Source organism: Falco peregrinus, chromosome 1 (assembly GCF_023634155.1).
Source record: "Falco peregrinus isolate bFalPer1 chromosome 1, bFalPer1.pri, whole genome shotgun sequence".
In the NCBI taxonomy this organism is placed as follows: domain Eukaryota; kingdom Metazoa; phylum Chordata; class Aves; order Falconiformes; family Falconidae; genus Falco; species Falco peregrinus.
The window spans coordinates 66,255,892-66,270,392 of record NC_073721.1 but is presented as its reverse complement, the minus strand read 5'-3'; the positions used below and the strand labels follow the sequence as shown (position 1 = coordinate 66,270,392).

General features: G+C 46.2%; 1 protein-coding gene across 7 annotated transcripts in view; it reads left to right on the top strand.

Moving 5' to 3' along the window:
* The window catches only part of IFT43 (intraflagellar transport 43), a 44,846-nt gene that overhangs the window by 9,021 nt on the left and 21,324 nt on the right, over window positions 1–14,501 (top strand). For all 7 annotated transcript variants that reach the window (XM_055804694.1, XM_055804702.1, XM_055804677.1 and 4 more), the window contains one exon: window positions 6,411–6,478. In XM_055804694.1, the coding sequence (XP_055660669.1) occupies window positions 6,411–6,478 (68 nt within the window). The remainder of the gene's footprint in view (window positions 1–6,410; window positions 6,479–14,501) is intronic.

Sequence of the window (14,501 nt, the reverse complement as noted above, 5' to 3'; positions counted from 1 at the left end):
TGCAGAGGCAGAATAGGCAGGAGGAGTATGAACGTGGTTGTGAGCCAAGATTTTGCTGGGTTCTTTTCCTGGATTTGCCACGCAATCGCTCTGGGGCCTTGGAGAAGTTCCTCTTCTAGTTTGCTTTAGTCCCTGTCTGAAAGGAGAGCTAGAACTTTATGCAGAAGAACCATGGGGATTCCCTAAACGCAGATCCACAGGGCAATTGAGATGCCTTATCCTCGCAGCAAAATCCACAGCCTGTGTTAGGTGCCTGTGTAGTATGTAGACAATCTCAGGATGGCTGGGGACCTGGTGTGTCTGAAGCCCTGTCCTTCGGTGGCGTTATGGCCCCACTGGGGTGGCTCTGGGACCGCATGTCCCTGCACTAGCAGTGATCCTGATCCCTGTGCTGTGTTTTGTAGCCTTCAGCAGTGGAGCAGGGCTTTTCCTTGCCTTTGGGGACCTCCAGGGATGGAGGTGTTAATTTTGATGTTGAAGCCACGTGCTTTATACAACTTTTAAACCCACCATCTCCTTTCCAAACTGGAGGGTGCTGATTTTATTGTCCTCTTCCTCCTAAAAAATGTATCAAATAATGTTTTCTACCTCCCTGGAGAATATTATATATTATGACAAAGCTATGAGCTGTTCTGGGTCTGAGAAGGTTCAGTCCTTTTTCCTGAAGCACTCTGCTTTGCAAATGGGACTAAAAGAATTTTTGGGCTGCAGGGAAGGACTTTGTAACTGAAGGCAGCAACATTTCAGTGGGAAGGCATCTGTTCCAGTCCTCGTGAGTCCAGCTGGGACCTCATTCTCTAGTTGTGCTTAGGTAGACATGCTGTAGGTAGTCTCAGGGTCCTTCATGGACTAAAGCAGGGAGAGCATCTGATTTCTGACTCTTAGCTGGGTGGGTGCTGACCTGTGTGGCTCTGTATCAGTCAAAGTTTGAGTGATGACATGCTTTAAGGCAGCAATAGGAAAGAGGATTTGAGGATCTGACCTTTCGAGAGGGGACAACTAAGGCTTTTTGTAGTTTTAGTTCCCAGTGCTTTTAAACCAACGTGGGTGGAAAAATGGGCTGTTGCTGTTTAAGAGATTTAAGAGATGATGTCAGGTACAATTGTTTTCAATGAATATTTATTGGAAGAACAACTAGCAAAAAAATAAGGACCTGAAATAGGAAGCCGGTTGTGGACTTACGTTGCTAAGTTGCCCAGTTCAGTGGGGTGGTTTGAGTGAGTGTGTTTGAATCTTAAAATATAGTGCAGGATGATGCAGAGATCTCCTGGTGAGAAGCAACCTGCGCTCTGCCCGGGGAAGTACCAGCTGGTTACCAGAAGCACCCAAAGCTAGGCTGCTTCCAGATCTGAGCTGACTCACACGTATCCTGCTTGCAGGTGTGTCTGCACCTGTGGTGTAGACATGGCCTGGGGCTTGATATGATCTGGGCCTTTAATCAGAGCGGTGTTTTCCTGACCCAGTTCTTACCCTCGCGCAGTGGTTGGCACCCAGCTCCAAACTCTCATTCCATTGTCTGGTCTGGTCTGGATCTGCACAGCAGCCAGCCCCCAAGTGTTCTTCCCTGTGTTCCCTGACACTTAGAAATGTGTGACTGGGGAGCCCAGCACTGGCTGCACTTAGCTAGCTGAGTGCTTACTGAAGGACCTTAATTTTGTAAAAGTAATCACAGTGGTTTAGGCACTGCCCAGCCACTCTAGTTCAGAGAGTTTGTGACCTAAGAGGTTGTGTGTAATTGTAATGCCATCCCTTACAACCCGTTTTGTATCTACAGCTTGCATTGAAGTAAGATCTAGAGAGTGTTGGTGTGTGGCTGGGACAAGAATTTCCTATTCCCAAAGACCTTGCAGTCTGAATGCATTGTTTTCCTCTAGCGTCCTGTTCTCCCGTGATCTTCAGCTTGCAGAAGGGCCCTCACCAGGGGCTAGCTGCACTTTGTATGCAGCACGTTGCCAGGGTTTTGCCTTCTTAGGCATGGAGTTGGGAGTGGGGTGGATTGGCAGCAGATAGCTTTTGAAGCAACTGGCATCTCTGAGATCCTGGGAGGGTTCTCTGAAGCAGAATTTCCTGTAACTGTTGCATGTTGTGAATGCCCTCTCATCTGCGTGTTTGTCCTGGGCTGAGCTGAATTTGTGATGTCCCAGAGTTTCTGTCATCTGTTTGGATTCCTGCATTGAGCTACTAAACACCCTCCACCGAAGGGAACCAGCATCCAAGGAAGCACTGACTTTTTTACCTGCTTCCATTTTACAGGGATTGCTGCTTTTTTTCCCAGTGGTCTTCTGGTTGCTTGTAGAAGTGCTTGGACTCCCAGCTTGTTCCTGGGGACCGCTTGGCTGGAAGTTGGCCAGATTCTCCAGGAGGAATCTCAAAAATGCAGCTGAACTTTTGTTCCCTAATTAGGCCAACTTCCCCAGTGTGAGCCCCAGCACTGCATAGGCTGGAGCTCCCCAAGGCCTTGCGCTGCCTCTCTCCCGTGCACCCCGAGTGGCTGGCTAGTAGGGCAGTTATTTCCAGCTTTCCGAGCTTATCTACTAGCCTTTTGATGACATCTACTAAAATAGCATTTCTAGTCAGCCATGTTTCCCAGCTTTTCCACTAGTATCCTTCCTGCTTGGCTACCTTGATGTGGATCAGGGACGATCCCATCGAAAATAATTTTATGAGGAGCTTTTCCTTTTCCGCACATTTATTCCATGCTTTGAGTATTCCTGGACCCACCTGAAGGCAGCAAAAGAACTGTAGGAGTGGTGGAGGTGGATGGGAGCGTGTCTGACAGGATGTAGCACAAGGTAGTAGCAAACTGTGTGAGGGGTGTTCATGCCTGGGGGGGCTGGAGGGGCGCTTCCCTGGAACTGTGGCTTGTGAGAGGGCTCTACCTGGTAACCCCTGGCTCCGAGAATCAGATTGCTGTGTGCTGGCCTTCACTGTTTTCACGCAGGGGAGAGCAGTAACTCTTGAGACAGGTTAAGGTGCCAAATCCTTGCCTGCAATATGACAGTTTTCCTGGCAGGCACACGTGTAAGCTGACTAGGTAGCTGCCGCTGGTTGAGGGAAGAAATTCTTGATAGCTCTTTAACGATATGAGCTGCTGCTTTACCTGCTGATGACAGAGAATATGTGAAGCCCCCTGAGAACTTTTTCTGTCTTGATAGCACTTCCCCTAGTAAAGGATGGTCAGTGACCATTAGAGAAGGACAGTTTGGGGATGAAATGGAAATCCAGTATTTTCTGCTAGGCATTTAAGACTAGGGTATTCATATACTTGGAGGGTATTCATTAAAATCAGATGCACTACTTGAACCATCCGTGGACATGATAAAGAGGGCTAGCAGAGATGGGTTGTTCTTTGCAAAAAAACGAGGCTTTGATCTGGGAATTGAACCCTTTTTGATATCATATATGCTCTGAGATCGGTATAGATTGTAAGCGTTACGTGGCTGCTCAGAGACAGTGGGGTTATTTGACTTACAGCTCCTTAATTGGCAGCAGTCAAAACTAATTCATCAGGCCTGTTTGTGGAGATTTGCTTTTCCTCGGTCAGGGGAGCCTCAGGCAACGTGCTGGAGAAGAGGAAAGTCGAGACTGGCCATACTTCTTTCTTTCCGCTCCATGGTCAATACTGGATAAAAACAAGGCACCTACATACTGTACAAAATCTCACAGTGTTTGTATGTTGAGCAGAACATAGATCCTGCACATTTTAGGAGATGTAGTATATGACAGAAAAATTATGCGTCCTCTGTTGCGCACTGTCAATGTCATTTGAGTCCCTGCTTCCCTGCACAGAGTGCTCACAGTTTCAAAGGAGTTGTTATGTTGATGAAGGTAAATTAATCTGTATTTCCAGACCCACCTGAGAATCTGAGGGACCCAGTATGCCCATAATCTGCCTGTGTCGTGGTAGGTCCTAAAAGAAACTGCTGGACCCTCCCTCAGGATCCAGAGTCACACAAGGTAGTTGCTTCCATGAGGGAAGCAACATCCAACTAGCTACCTTCAGAACTGCAGACATGATCTGACAAGTAGCCTGGAAATTTCTGCCTTAATGGGGAAGCCAAATTGGAATTCTACATCTGTCTGATAAGAAAGGCCCTGACTACATATAAAGAAGAAGGTAGAGTTCCTACTTTAATGCAGGTGAGATGGAATTCAGGCCAGTCATTTTTCAAAGGAAGAGATAAAATACTGATCATGGTGGTAGTATGAAAGTGTTGGTGAGGAGTGTGGCCTAAGAAATACTGGAAAAGTGCCTTCACAAAAATGGTGAACTAGATCTCTAGAAAAAATAAAATAAAAGGCTCAGACCATTGGCAGTGTTCCTTGAAAAAGGGACGATCTGCAGAAACTAAGGTAGAGGACTTCTGGAGATAAACAACTGACAAAACTTAAGTGGAAAAGCAAACCACAGCAAGCAAGAGGTTAGTTGTGTTAGTTGTGAAAGAGACTGAGCAGCAAGAGCCAAGAGACAACACTTTTCAGGAGCTGGTGGCATCTCAAGTGTTTTGAACACCAGACTGTTTGGGTGTATAGCTCAGCTTTGCATTCAGGAGCGTACATAAAAATCTTGTCCAGGATACAACACATAGGCACAAACAAGTTCTGATCATTTCAAGCCCCCAGTCCTTCTCACCAAAAAGATGTGTTCAGGAGCACACTTGCTCCATTACAGAGGAATAATATCCTCTGTTTCGGATCTGCTTCATCTGGGGTTGACGTTCTTCCTACTTTCTGCCTCAAGTTCTTGCTTGCAGCTGCAATGTCCCTACCTGTCACCATGTTATGGCAATGCACAACATCGCGTTCTCAATTGTAAATTATGCTGAGGTTTTGGAAATGTGAAAGTATATGAAGGTAAGTTTATTTACTTGACAAAAATGCATGTGGCATGTGACCTTATTGCTGCACTTTCCAGGCAACTAGCAAAGAAAAGCTATTTATCCTCAGCTGACAGTTAACATTGCCTTTCCTGTTACTAGTGCTCCTGTAGGCACTTCAAAAAGAATTACCTGATTTATTGCAAGAGGAATAAAAGACCTGTAGGTATATGTGAGGTGTTTGTCAGGGTCTGACAGACATTCAGGGTTGCCTGGTGTGTATGATCAATGGGAAGACGTTACAATATTGGCAAGACACTGGAATCAAACCCTTGGATGCCATGGAATCGTGCCCTGTGCAAAGACTGGGGCAGTCATTCTTGTCACCTTCTGATCTGGAGTGTCCTGCTTGAGATACCTTTGATCTGAAGGCTAGTTTTGATGAGGGAATTACGTTGCAGGTGCCATTGGAATGCCCTGGACTTGCCTTCAGCCTTACGACCCAGGTTCTTTGGTGACATTTGTGTAGCTCCATGCACCTTTGAAGGAGTTGTGAGGCTGTGTGTTGGGAACGTGGCCTGCTGGCTGCCAGAGGGATGGTGTCAGGGCAGGAGGGAGGGGGGTTGTTTGCACGGGAAGGATCGGTGTGGGAGGGAGTGTGTTTTTGGGGTAGGGGTGTGTGTAATGGGAATGGGGATGTTTACGTGGGCATGCACACCCATATGTGGTGTGTTTTTCCCCTTTTTCCTGGGCTCTGGGTGTGTCCAGATCAACTGAATTCGAAATGCTCCTTTTTTGGCACTGTAGCCTCTTCTCTGGTTTGGCATCTTAAGAATCTGGGGGAATCATTTAAAGATCAGAAAACTCCATTCACTTGGGCCCCTGAAGGCTTCACATTCTGTGACATGGTCATTCCAGTCGACTGAGCTCTGTCCCCTGCGGATGAGCCCGTATAAGGAGGCTGTTTCCTGCGTTCCGTGCTCCCTGCCTGTCCCTCTGCCCTCCTGTGCTCCCTTTGCCGAAGAAAGCTGGTATTTTGGGACTGCAGCTCCTGCCTCATTCCTGCTCCTTGTTTATTTTCGGAGGATGACTATTTTTGCTCCTATCGGGGAGCTATGCAGGGTCGTGCCCCCTCCCTGCAGCAGGCAGTGGCTGCCCCTGGCAGGGTCTCTTCAATTCCCACACTCACAAACAATGCTTCTGCTTCAAGAAATAAACACGGGAGACCCCTACCATCAGGGGTTAGTTCAACCCCTTCCTCATCTGTGGCAAGAGGTAATTTGGCTTTGGCTCAGAGTTGACCCCACCACACATGCAAGGTCCTCTCTGTCAAATCAAAAATCCTCATGAGTCACCCAGGTCATTCCCGTTCTTAATAAAAGCTGTGGGAGCCACCTGTGTCCCTCCGCCCCCCCCCCCCCCAATCATTCCAGCTTGGACTTCTTTGCAGTTACCTTTTTTCCCTGGTTTGGGACATCTTTTACCCAGTCATCTTTTCTCATGATCACAGGTCCCTGTAACCCATCTCTGGTGTCTCAATTGACTTTGTGTTGACTGGAGCTGGCTGTAATGTGTCTCTTCTCTTTATTAAAGGGTCCACCACCTAAACCCCCACGCCGGCAAGGAGGCTGGGCAGATGATCCTGTACTGGCATCTACCAAGTGAGTCCTCACCTTTTTCCTTACTAAGAGGGGCTTAGGCATGGATTAAGTGAACATCACTAGTTGGACTTTGCTGTCACAGGCATTGGAACGGTTTTTCTGGATCTTATAGATGGCCTGTGTCTCCAATGTCATTGCAGCTCCTTCAAAGCATTTGAAATATTGCTCTTGCTTGGTTCCACTGGCTAATGCTCTTTATAAATTGGCCTGGTGGGGCTCAGAACTGTGTACATGTGCTGTCTGCCAGAGGCAGTGTATTCCTCACCTGGTACAGTAACTGGAAAGAGTCAAGAACATAATAAGCATGTTAAATGCAGGAACTGGGAGGGGAGGATTTGACTGGTTGCGTCCTTTCCAGGAGAGTGACACATGACAGTGCCCCACTGACAAGAATGCAATGATCAGTTCAGGATTTACTGATCAGCCTTGACAGTAAAGGTGAAATTTGTCAATGTGTATGTGTGTATGGGGTTATGGTATAATGGAGATGAACGAAGGTGGTCAGCGAGAAGAGATGGGAGGAAAAAAGTATATAAAGTGTAGAGTGTAGGTTGAGAAGCCTGATGTTTATGAAGGACACCTAAGGGAAAGGAAAAATCTGGGCATGGTAACAGAATCGTTATGAAAACTAAAGGACAGTTCAGACTGGGAGGAGATGACTTCGTTTCAAGTTCTTTTGTTATTTTTCAAGCTGTAGAGTTGTGCTGGTGGTGTATTTCCTATTCACAGAGCTGAAGGGCTCAGTCATGGAGTGGTGTGAGATTGCTTGTGTACATTAAGGCCTGTAGTAAGAGTATATATGTTTGGACATATACTTTGGAGGCATTCTGATTTATGGAAAAGTTACATATTTTCTTTCCTGGAACCCCGAGAATTCTGGAGGGGACATCCAGAAACCTGTTACATGGTCAGTATTTCTTGGGAAGTGAGCAAGGCGGTCTGTATTCTGGGGTAGCCTTTCAGGAAAACAGTACTTTTCTGGGAAAATCATCATTCTGTTTGTCTCTGAAGAATAAATCGGCTGAAAATCTGGAGACTGGACTAAAGCAAAGGAATAAAGATCTCAGCCTGAATTCCTTCTGTTCCTCTCCAGTTTAACTCTGATAACGTTATTAGTTTTCATAGGCTGGGTGCAGCTAGAAGTTGCCATTGCAAAGATATACCTACCTCGGGGTTATAAAAGAAATGCCACCAGTGATCCTGGATCTTCGTAGGACCCAGCAGAAGCTTTATGGAAGTGCGACAGCATAGAACACGGGTGAATTGCATTGTTTAGGAAAAATAAATTATGTAATTGTTGGCTAGGTGAAGGACTGGATTGGAGGTGATACAGTTATTCAGGGCTGTGCCTAATGTGCCATGTGCTAATTTAGGGTGTTTTCCACTGTTTGCCATTAGCCTCATGAGATAGATTTGGAGCAGTAGCTGTCAGTGGTGCTTCTCTAGCATCCCAGTTGCGTGGTTTACAGATAGAGCAGGTGTCTGGAGTAGCTGCTTGTATGAGGTTGGACACAATTCAGCTGAAGAAGCAGAACAGGAGATGGAGGGCTGCAGACCATTCCACCTGTGAGACCCTGCAGATGGAACACGAGGTCAAGATGTGTCCCTTGCTCAGTCATGCATACAATATCATGTAATACCTGACGGTATTCTTTTCATTTGTGTTAAGAGCCTTTATTGAATTAATTTTGTGAAGGGGAGGTTTGTTCTGCCTTTATTTAGTCATGTGAGGTACAAGGATTTTGTACAACTAGTTCTCCTGTCTTTTCTTTCCTTCAGCTGTGTATTCTGCCCAAGCTGATCTCTCTCCTTCTCTCCCTTAAAAAAGTCTGAGATGCTGGCCTGTAAGGCTGTCTTTGTGACACATCCCAGAGTAAAGCTTTCATGTGAAAAGTCTGAGTCATCGGCTGATGTCATGCCACTGTTGCTGTAGCTCTGTTGTTTCTGTTTTCTCAGGCTCTATCTCCCCACAGCTTTTCAAACAATTTGACTCACTTTGGAAGCCCATCAAGTTAACTTGCTCCAGTTTCAGTAGTGTTGCTGTAGTTAGAATGACATGCTTCTATTGATACATCTGATGTAGGTATAAGCACTTTTATGCCATTGTAACTGAGCCTACACTTGGGAACTGTAATGCTTTAAGTAATTTTGTTTTCAGAACTAACAGTGTTAAAATCTGGGATATTTTCGTTTTGTGGTTGTTTTTTTTTCTTTTTTTTTTTTTACTTAGGAAGGATGAGCAGAGTGGCTACATTTACGTTTTCTGTGTTGAGTAAATATATTGTGGATCAGATGGGATACTGCAGCCACTTGTGCAATGTTCTTGTAGCTGTTTATGTGTTAGTCTCTCCCCATTTGAAGTCCAGGTTTTTAGTTCTGTTTCTGACAGATTCAGCCAGTTGCAACTGCACACTTGTTGCTTTTTCTGCAGGGATAATTAAAGTCTTTTCTGCTGTGTTTCTAGTTCAGAGTCTTCTCAGTGTGGAATGATCACTTGAAATTGTTCTTTTTGTTTCCATTTTGGCACATGCTAGAGTAGAATTTAATTGACGACCTGTTTTTCTAACTTTGCTGCTCTGTCTTAGTCCCTTACCTGCCCAGCTCCTGTCATCCCTAGGTAAACTTGCAAATATTCTCACCATCTTGCCGATTCTTTACATCAGACTGCTGCTGTCTCAGACTGTTGTAAGATAGGAAGAGGAGGAGGGACCTTAGAGTTTTCCAGCCCGTAATTAGTTTTGAAATCTTTGCACAGATGGTGTGCAAGTAGGATAAAGTATTTTATTATGAGTTCCCATAGCATTTACAAGTGTCAGATATTTAAATTCCTGAGAACTGTCAAAGTGCGGTTGTTTACTGCTAAGTTTTCAAGTGTCAAGCATGGAAAAGATTCCTTTGGACTCCCAGTACCTCTGTAGAACAGCTGTCATTGCTAGGAGTCCCATTTTGTAAATCTGGATAATGATGAAGGCTGTAGTTAAGTGTCTGAGCAAACACTCAGACTGGTTCTCTGCAATCAGCAAATAAACGGTGCAGAGTAGTGACAGAAGAATCTTTTTTCTTTGCTGATGGGGACCTCTGCATCTGAATCTGCTGTATTTATTGAAATTTGTACTCAGAGAGAAGAATCAGTCTCCATGAGAAGAGGCAGTCCCATTGCTGCCCCAGCAATATTCTGGCCCCAGTATTAGAGGAAAGGGGACCAGCCAAGAACCAAAGGCAGCCACTTGGGGCCTAGTACCCTGCTGAGATTACGTAAATAATAGTAATTACAGCTGGATTTGCTACAGAAGCAGCTCTCTAACCACTGGATGGAGCCCAAGTGCCATTCTGAACGCTGTGCTGATGTCCTTAATGACATCGGTGTTGACACTTGTGACAAGCAAAGCAGAGGTTTATTGTCAGGTTATCTCATGCATCAGAAGGAAGAAACACAAAGTGCCTGCCAATGGGAAAAGGAAAAGGGAACTCAGTTTTGCATGCTGGTGAGGATTTGACACAGGAGAGGTGCTTCCAGGGTCCATTTAATCCCAGCTTCTGCTGATCTCATCTATCTGACTTTCCTGATAGAATTTCTTCCATTTTTCTCTCTATTAGTATCTTCATTTCTTTGCTTCTGTCAAAAATTAACTATCCCAGCTGAAACCAGGACAGCTTCTCGGGACACTTCCAGTTTACTTGGGTTCTTGATCCCTCTGGTTTTGCAGTCAACCCCTTAAAATTCATACAGTTCTGCAGACAGCAGCTAGGGTTGTTGTGGAAAAAAAGCACAGCTCGTTTCAGGTGGCCCTGCAAGCAAACACGAGTGCTGCTTTCAGAAGGAAGTTCCTTCCAGTGCCTGCACATGTACCTCCTTTCTTCTACAGGGATCGTGGCAGTTTAGCAACAGATGCTCCAGCTGCAACTAAAATGTCTTCTTTCTGGCTGATAGGTTATACGGAGTTGGAATAATCAGGCTTTGTTTAGGAAAATGACCATGCTGAAGTATTTTGGAACAGAAGTGGTGGTGCAGTGTCCAGGAATAGATTTAACAGGAGGCAAATATTAAGGGCCCGTAGGAAGGGAGGGGGGATGCAGTCAGCGTGACCTTTAGAGCAGGGTAACCCAGCCTCTGTGTAGATACCATGTAGGGCTCCGGGGAGTGGGCAATGATGAGATTGCACCCTGGAGCTGGTGGAAAGTTATTTAAGAGATTAAGGGGGTTTATGATTCAAAGTCTCTAGAGGTAAGCAAAGTTAAAAACCTCCTGTTTCAAAAATACGGGCTTAAACTATCCTGTGGTATATCTATACGAAATGACCCCTGAGAGTGCCCGTTTTATAGAACCTGTAGCCATCCCTGTCTTGCAAATGGGAGTAGTAAAGTGCTCATGAGTTTCTCTGTCTGACATGGTAGGGGACGCTTGTGTCATTGCTTCTGCCCTCCGCTCCCCGTCCAGCAGTGCCGAGGTAAATCTCAGGCTGGGCTTCCCTGTGACACTGCCGTGTCAGCAGCCTGGCTGCGGGGAAGATGGCAGGCTCACCCTGCATCTTGCAGCCATCTGTGGGTGTCCTCAATGATGTGAAGAGCATAGCCACAAAGGATCAAGGCTGCCAAGTGAGGGGGCACAACTTAGAAGGAGAAGAAAGAAAAGGAAGTCTGATTAAGTTTTGTCTTGAAGTGTCTGTTTTTGGGTTTGTCCCTGCATTGATCTGCAAGGGAATGAGGCAAGTAATGGCCCCTTGGGGACCTTCAGGACTTTCCTCTCAATGTCAGCCGTCATTTTCAATCACCCTCTCCCTCCCAGCCATTAATTTTGGCCCAGGATCATGGGGACTTGTCCATCTATCACTCCTAATTGACACTAAATGATCTGTCAGTTTATTGATGAACGGCAGGAGTGGAATTGTCACAATATATTTTACTTTCTAACAACTCCTCCTGACAATTTTACCTTGTCCATCTCACTCTCCTCACATAAATCTCCATTGGCCTCTCATTCCTTCTCTTGGGCTGATCTGGTGCCAGCCGCCTCCATGCCATCGGCACGCATCAAGGACATCAAGATGGCGGTAAGCTGCAATGTGCAGGCCCAGGGTGGGTTTTTTTTTTCCTCTCCACCACCCCCCCCACCTTTTTTTTTTTTTTTTTAATAGGCTGGATGTTCCAGGAATGCTAACAGGCTCTTGTCCTCTTGTCCCTCCATGTCATTGCTGGGGTGAGCTCTCCTTGGTGTTTCTGTTTAGACTGAGTAAAGATAACTGGCAGAAAAAGGAAAGTCCCTAAAAGACAGAAGAGTCACCTGAGAATCCCTCAGTACCATGGCTGTGATGGAATTTTTTTTTCCTTTTAATCCTGCTTAGTGTGACTTGCAAGGGTTTCCTGCAAAGGGAAAATGCTAGACTTGTGCCCATTCCTGTGTCTTTGCAGTGCCCAAAGGAGCCTTTTTTCTTGTTTTTTCTTTTTCTTTTTCCTTCTTTCTTTCTTTTTTTTAAGCTAGACTTCTGTTTATATTGTCTCTTTTAGTTAAATTTTCTTTGACTTCTTTTTCCTGAAGGACACTGGGCAATGGAAGAAGGATTTCTTCCTTCCTTCCTTCCTACGATAGTAGGGTTGTAGCCTCTTGCTCCCCTAGAAAATGAAGCCTGCATGACAAAAACTGAGCAGGAGTGTGACGTTTCTGGTAGCAGTCCATGTAAGCTGCTGAGGTGGCAGTGTGCTCAGGGTGAAGTCTCTTTGATCTTTTTGATTGAGGACAAAGCATCTTCCTTTCTTAGTTCTATTATCTCCAAGGAATTTACCAGCAAATTCAGGGGATATTATCCTTCCTGTCCCAAATACTTCTAGTTTAAAAAAGCAAAACCCTCATGAAAAAGACATGCAACTTGCAACCCTTTTGAGTCTGTCAAAGCCAAGGCTAAAAATTTGTCCGGCCTTTGTAGGTCACCTCTAATTTGGCTGTGAAGTCTAGCTTAATGCAGTTTACCTGTGGAAAGAGACCTAAGATGACCTGATCTACTTGCTTGGCCCTATTTCCCCCTCCCCCCATCCCCCTCCCCATATAACCCCTCTACCGTTCTCAAGTTCTTAATCCAAGTTCTTAAAATATCTTCTTTCAGAAGCTGTTGCTCTCAGATGACAGCACAAGGTGCCATTTAGCAATAAACACCTCGTTCTTTCTAGTGTTTTTCATTGAAATGGTTTCAGTGAGGCCCATCACAAGTAAAAAGTCTTTGGCCTGTTTCTTCTCTGTTGTGGGCTTTGAAGGAAAGAAAAAAAAAAGAAAAAAAAAAAAGAAACATCCTTAGATACTTTTTCTTTGCATTCTAGTTCTCCTTTAGCAGTCAGTTCTTCCATGTAACCATGAGGATCAGAAGTGTGCCCTTCCCTTTAAATGGAAACTGAAATGCTCCTGTAACCTCAAGAACCATTTGGTGTGAGAATTGGCCCTGGTGCTTACTGGAGACCAAAGATGTGATCTCTTGGACAGAAGCCCCCGTTCTCAGGGACCAAAGATGTGTGGTGGATACCTCTAGAAACTGCAGCGCTGTTTTCCCACACAGCAGGAATTTGTATTGAGTGTTGTTGTTTTTTCTGTTGCTCAGCAGGAGCTCTGAACAGCTCTGCTGGTCAGCTCTCCACCAGTGAGTGAGTGGGGGAGCCCTGGGAACATCTATTATGGGGATGATGCAGTGAGTAGGCTGAGGTTCAGTGACCCCTGTGAACTCTCTGTCAGCTTGTTCTTTCGTGCCAGTTCCTAAAGTCCTGCTTTCCAGAGCTTTCCTCCTTTGTTGTCTCTGTTAAGAAAGCCCACGTATTAGGACGTGAGGAGAAACACCACCACTTCAGGCTAGAGAATGGTTAGTGCCTCACAAGCCCATTTCGGCTGGAGCTGGCTAGCCGCAGCACCTCAGATCCCGCTCCCAGAGCGTGCCCACTCATCCCAGCATCTTTCTTCCTCCAGTGTCATGCTCTAGGGCAGTGTGTTCAATGTGTGGTCCAGGCAGCCCAGGGAGCCTGTGAGGTGTCAGAAAGTGGAGAGTAGGACCATGACAGTTTAAAAAAATATGCGTCTGCCCAAAACCCTGTTGTGGAGCTACAGATAGCCATGTGCCACAGGGCTTGGATGTGGAAGGCTGTGAGGTGACATCCAATGACAGAAATAAAGGCTCATGGTAGTCCTCGCTCTGCTGAAATCAATGGCAAAACTTGCCTTGATTTTAGGAGATGTGAAGATTGAACTCCCCGATGTAATCAAGGCAAATCTGTTTTTTCCAGGCTGCCACAGTCCAGGGAGAGAGGGAGGAAACTTAAAGTGGTCAGAGCCCAAAGGAAGGTGGTGCAATAGCTGAGAAGACACCCTGTGGTAGCGCTTTTCAGCATAGGCTGCAGTTCTGGTTTACATACATGTTTTTCTCTCCCCGTGCCTGAGCAAACAAGCAGTGACCAAGACCCATGCCTGGAGAGCCAGGAGAACTGATCACTGAGCGCTTGTGCGTCATACTGGATGTGTAACTTGGTTGTGCCTTAGGCTATCGAACAAGCTGCAACTCGTTGCTCACCACCCACTCGCTGTGGTGATGGGCACTCAAAAAATACTTGAGCAAGTGAGTACAATGTCCTTTTAATCTTCGCCCCCCCCCCCCCCCCCTTCCTCCCTCAGGCCTAGACCTGAATTACAGTCTGTGCCCTAGAGGCAGAAGGCTTCATGTCTCACTGCGGGCTGAGCCTTGGCATGGAGGTGGGCGCGGGTTGGGCTGGGGCGCAGGGGATGGATGCCGGCCGGTGCGGGGGTTCCTGCACACACAGCCCACCTCGGCTCCCCCCTGCATCGCCCAGCTCTCTCAAAACAAAACAAAACAAAACCTCTCTCTGAAGGTCTGGACCTTCCATCTCTTTTAGCAAGAGGGCAGCTGGAGGTGGCTTTTTGGTTCCACGTGATTCATGAAGAGCAGTGGGTCGAGACATGCCAGGCAACACGGTAACAGGCGGCCGAGGCGAAATCCTCTCCCCGCTGCCAGGGCCCGGCAAAACACCGAAAAGA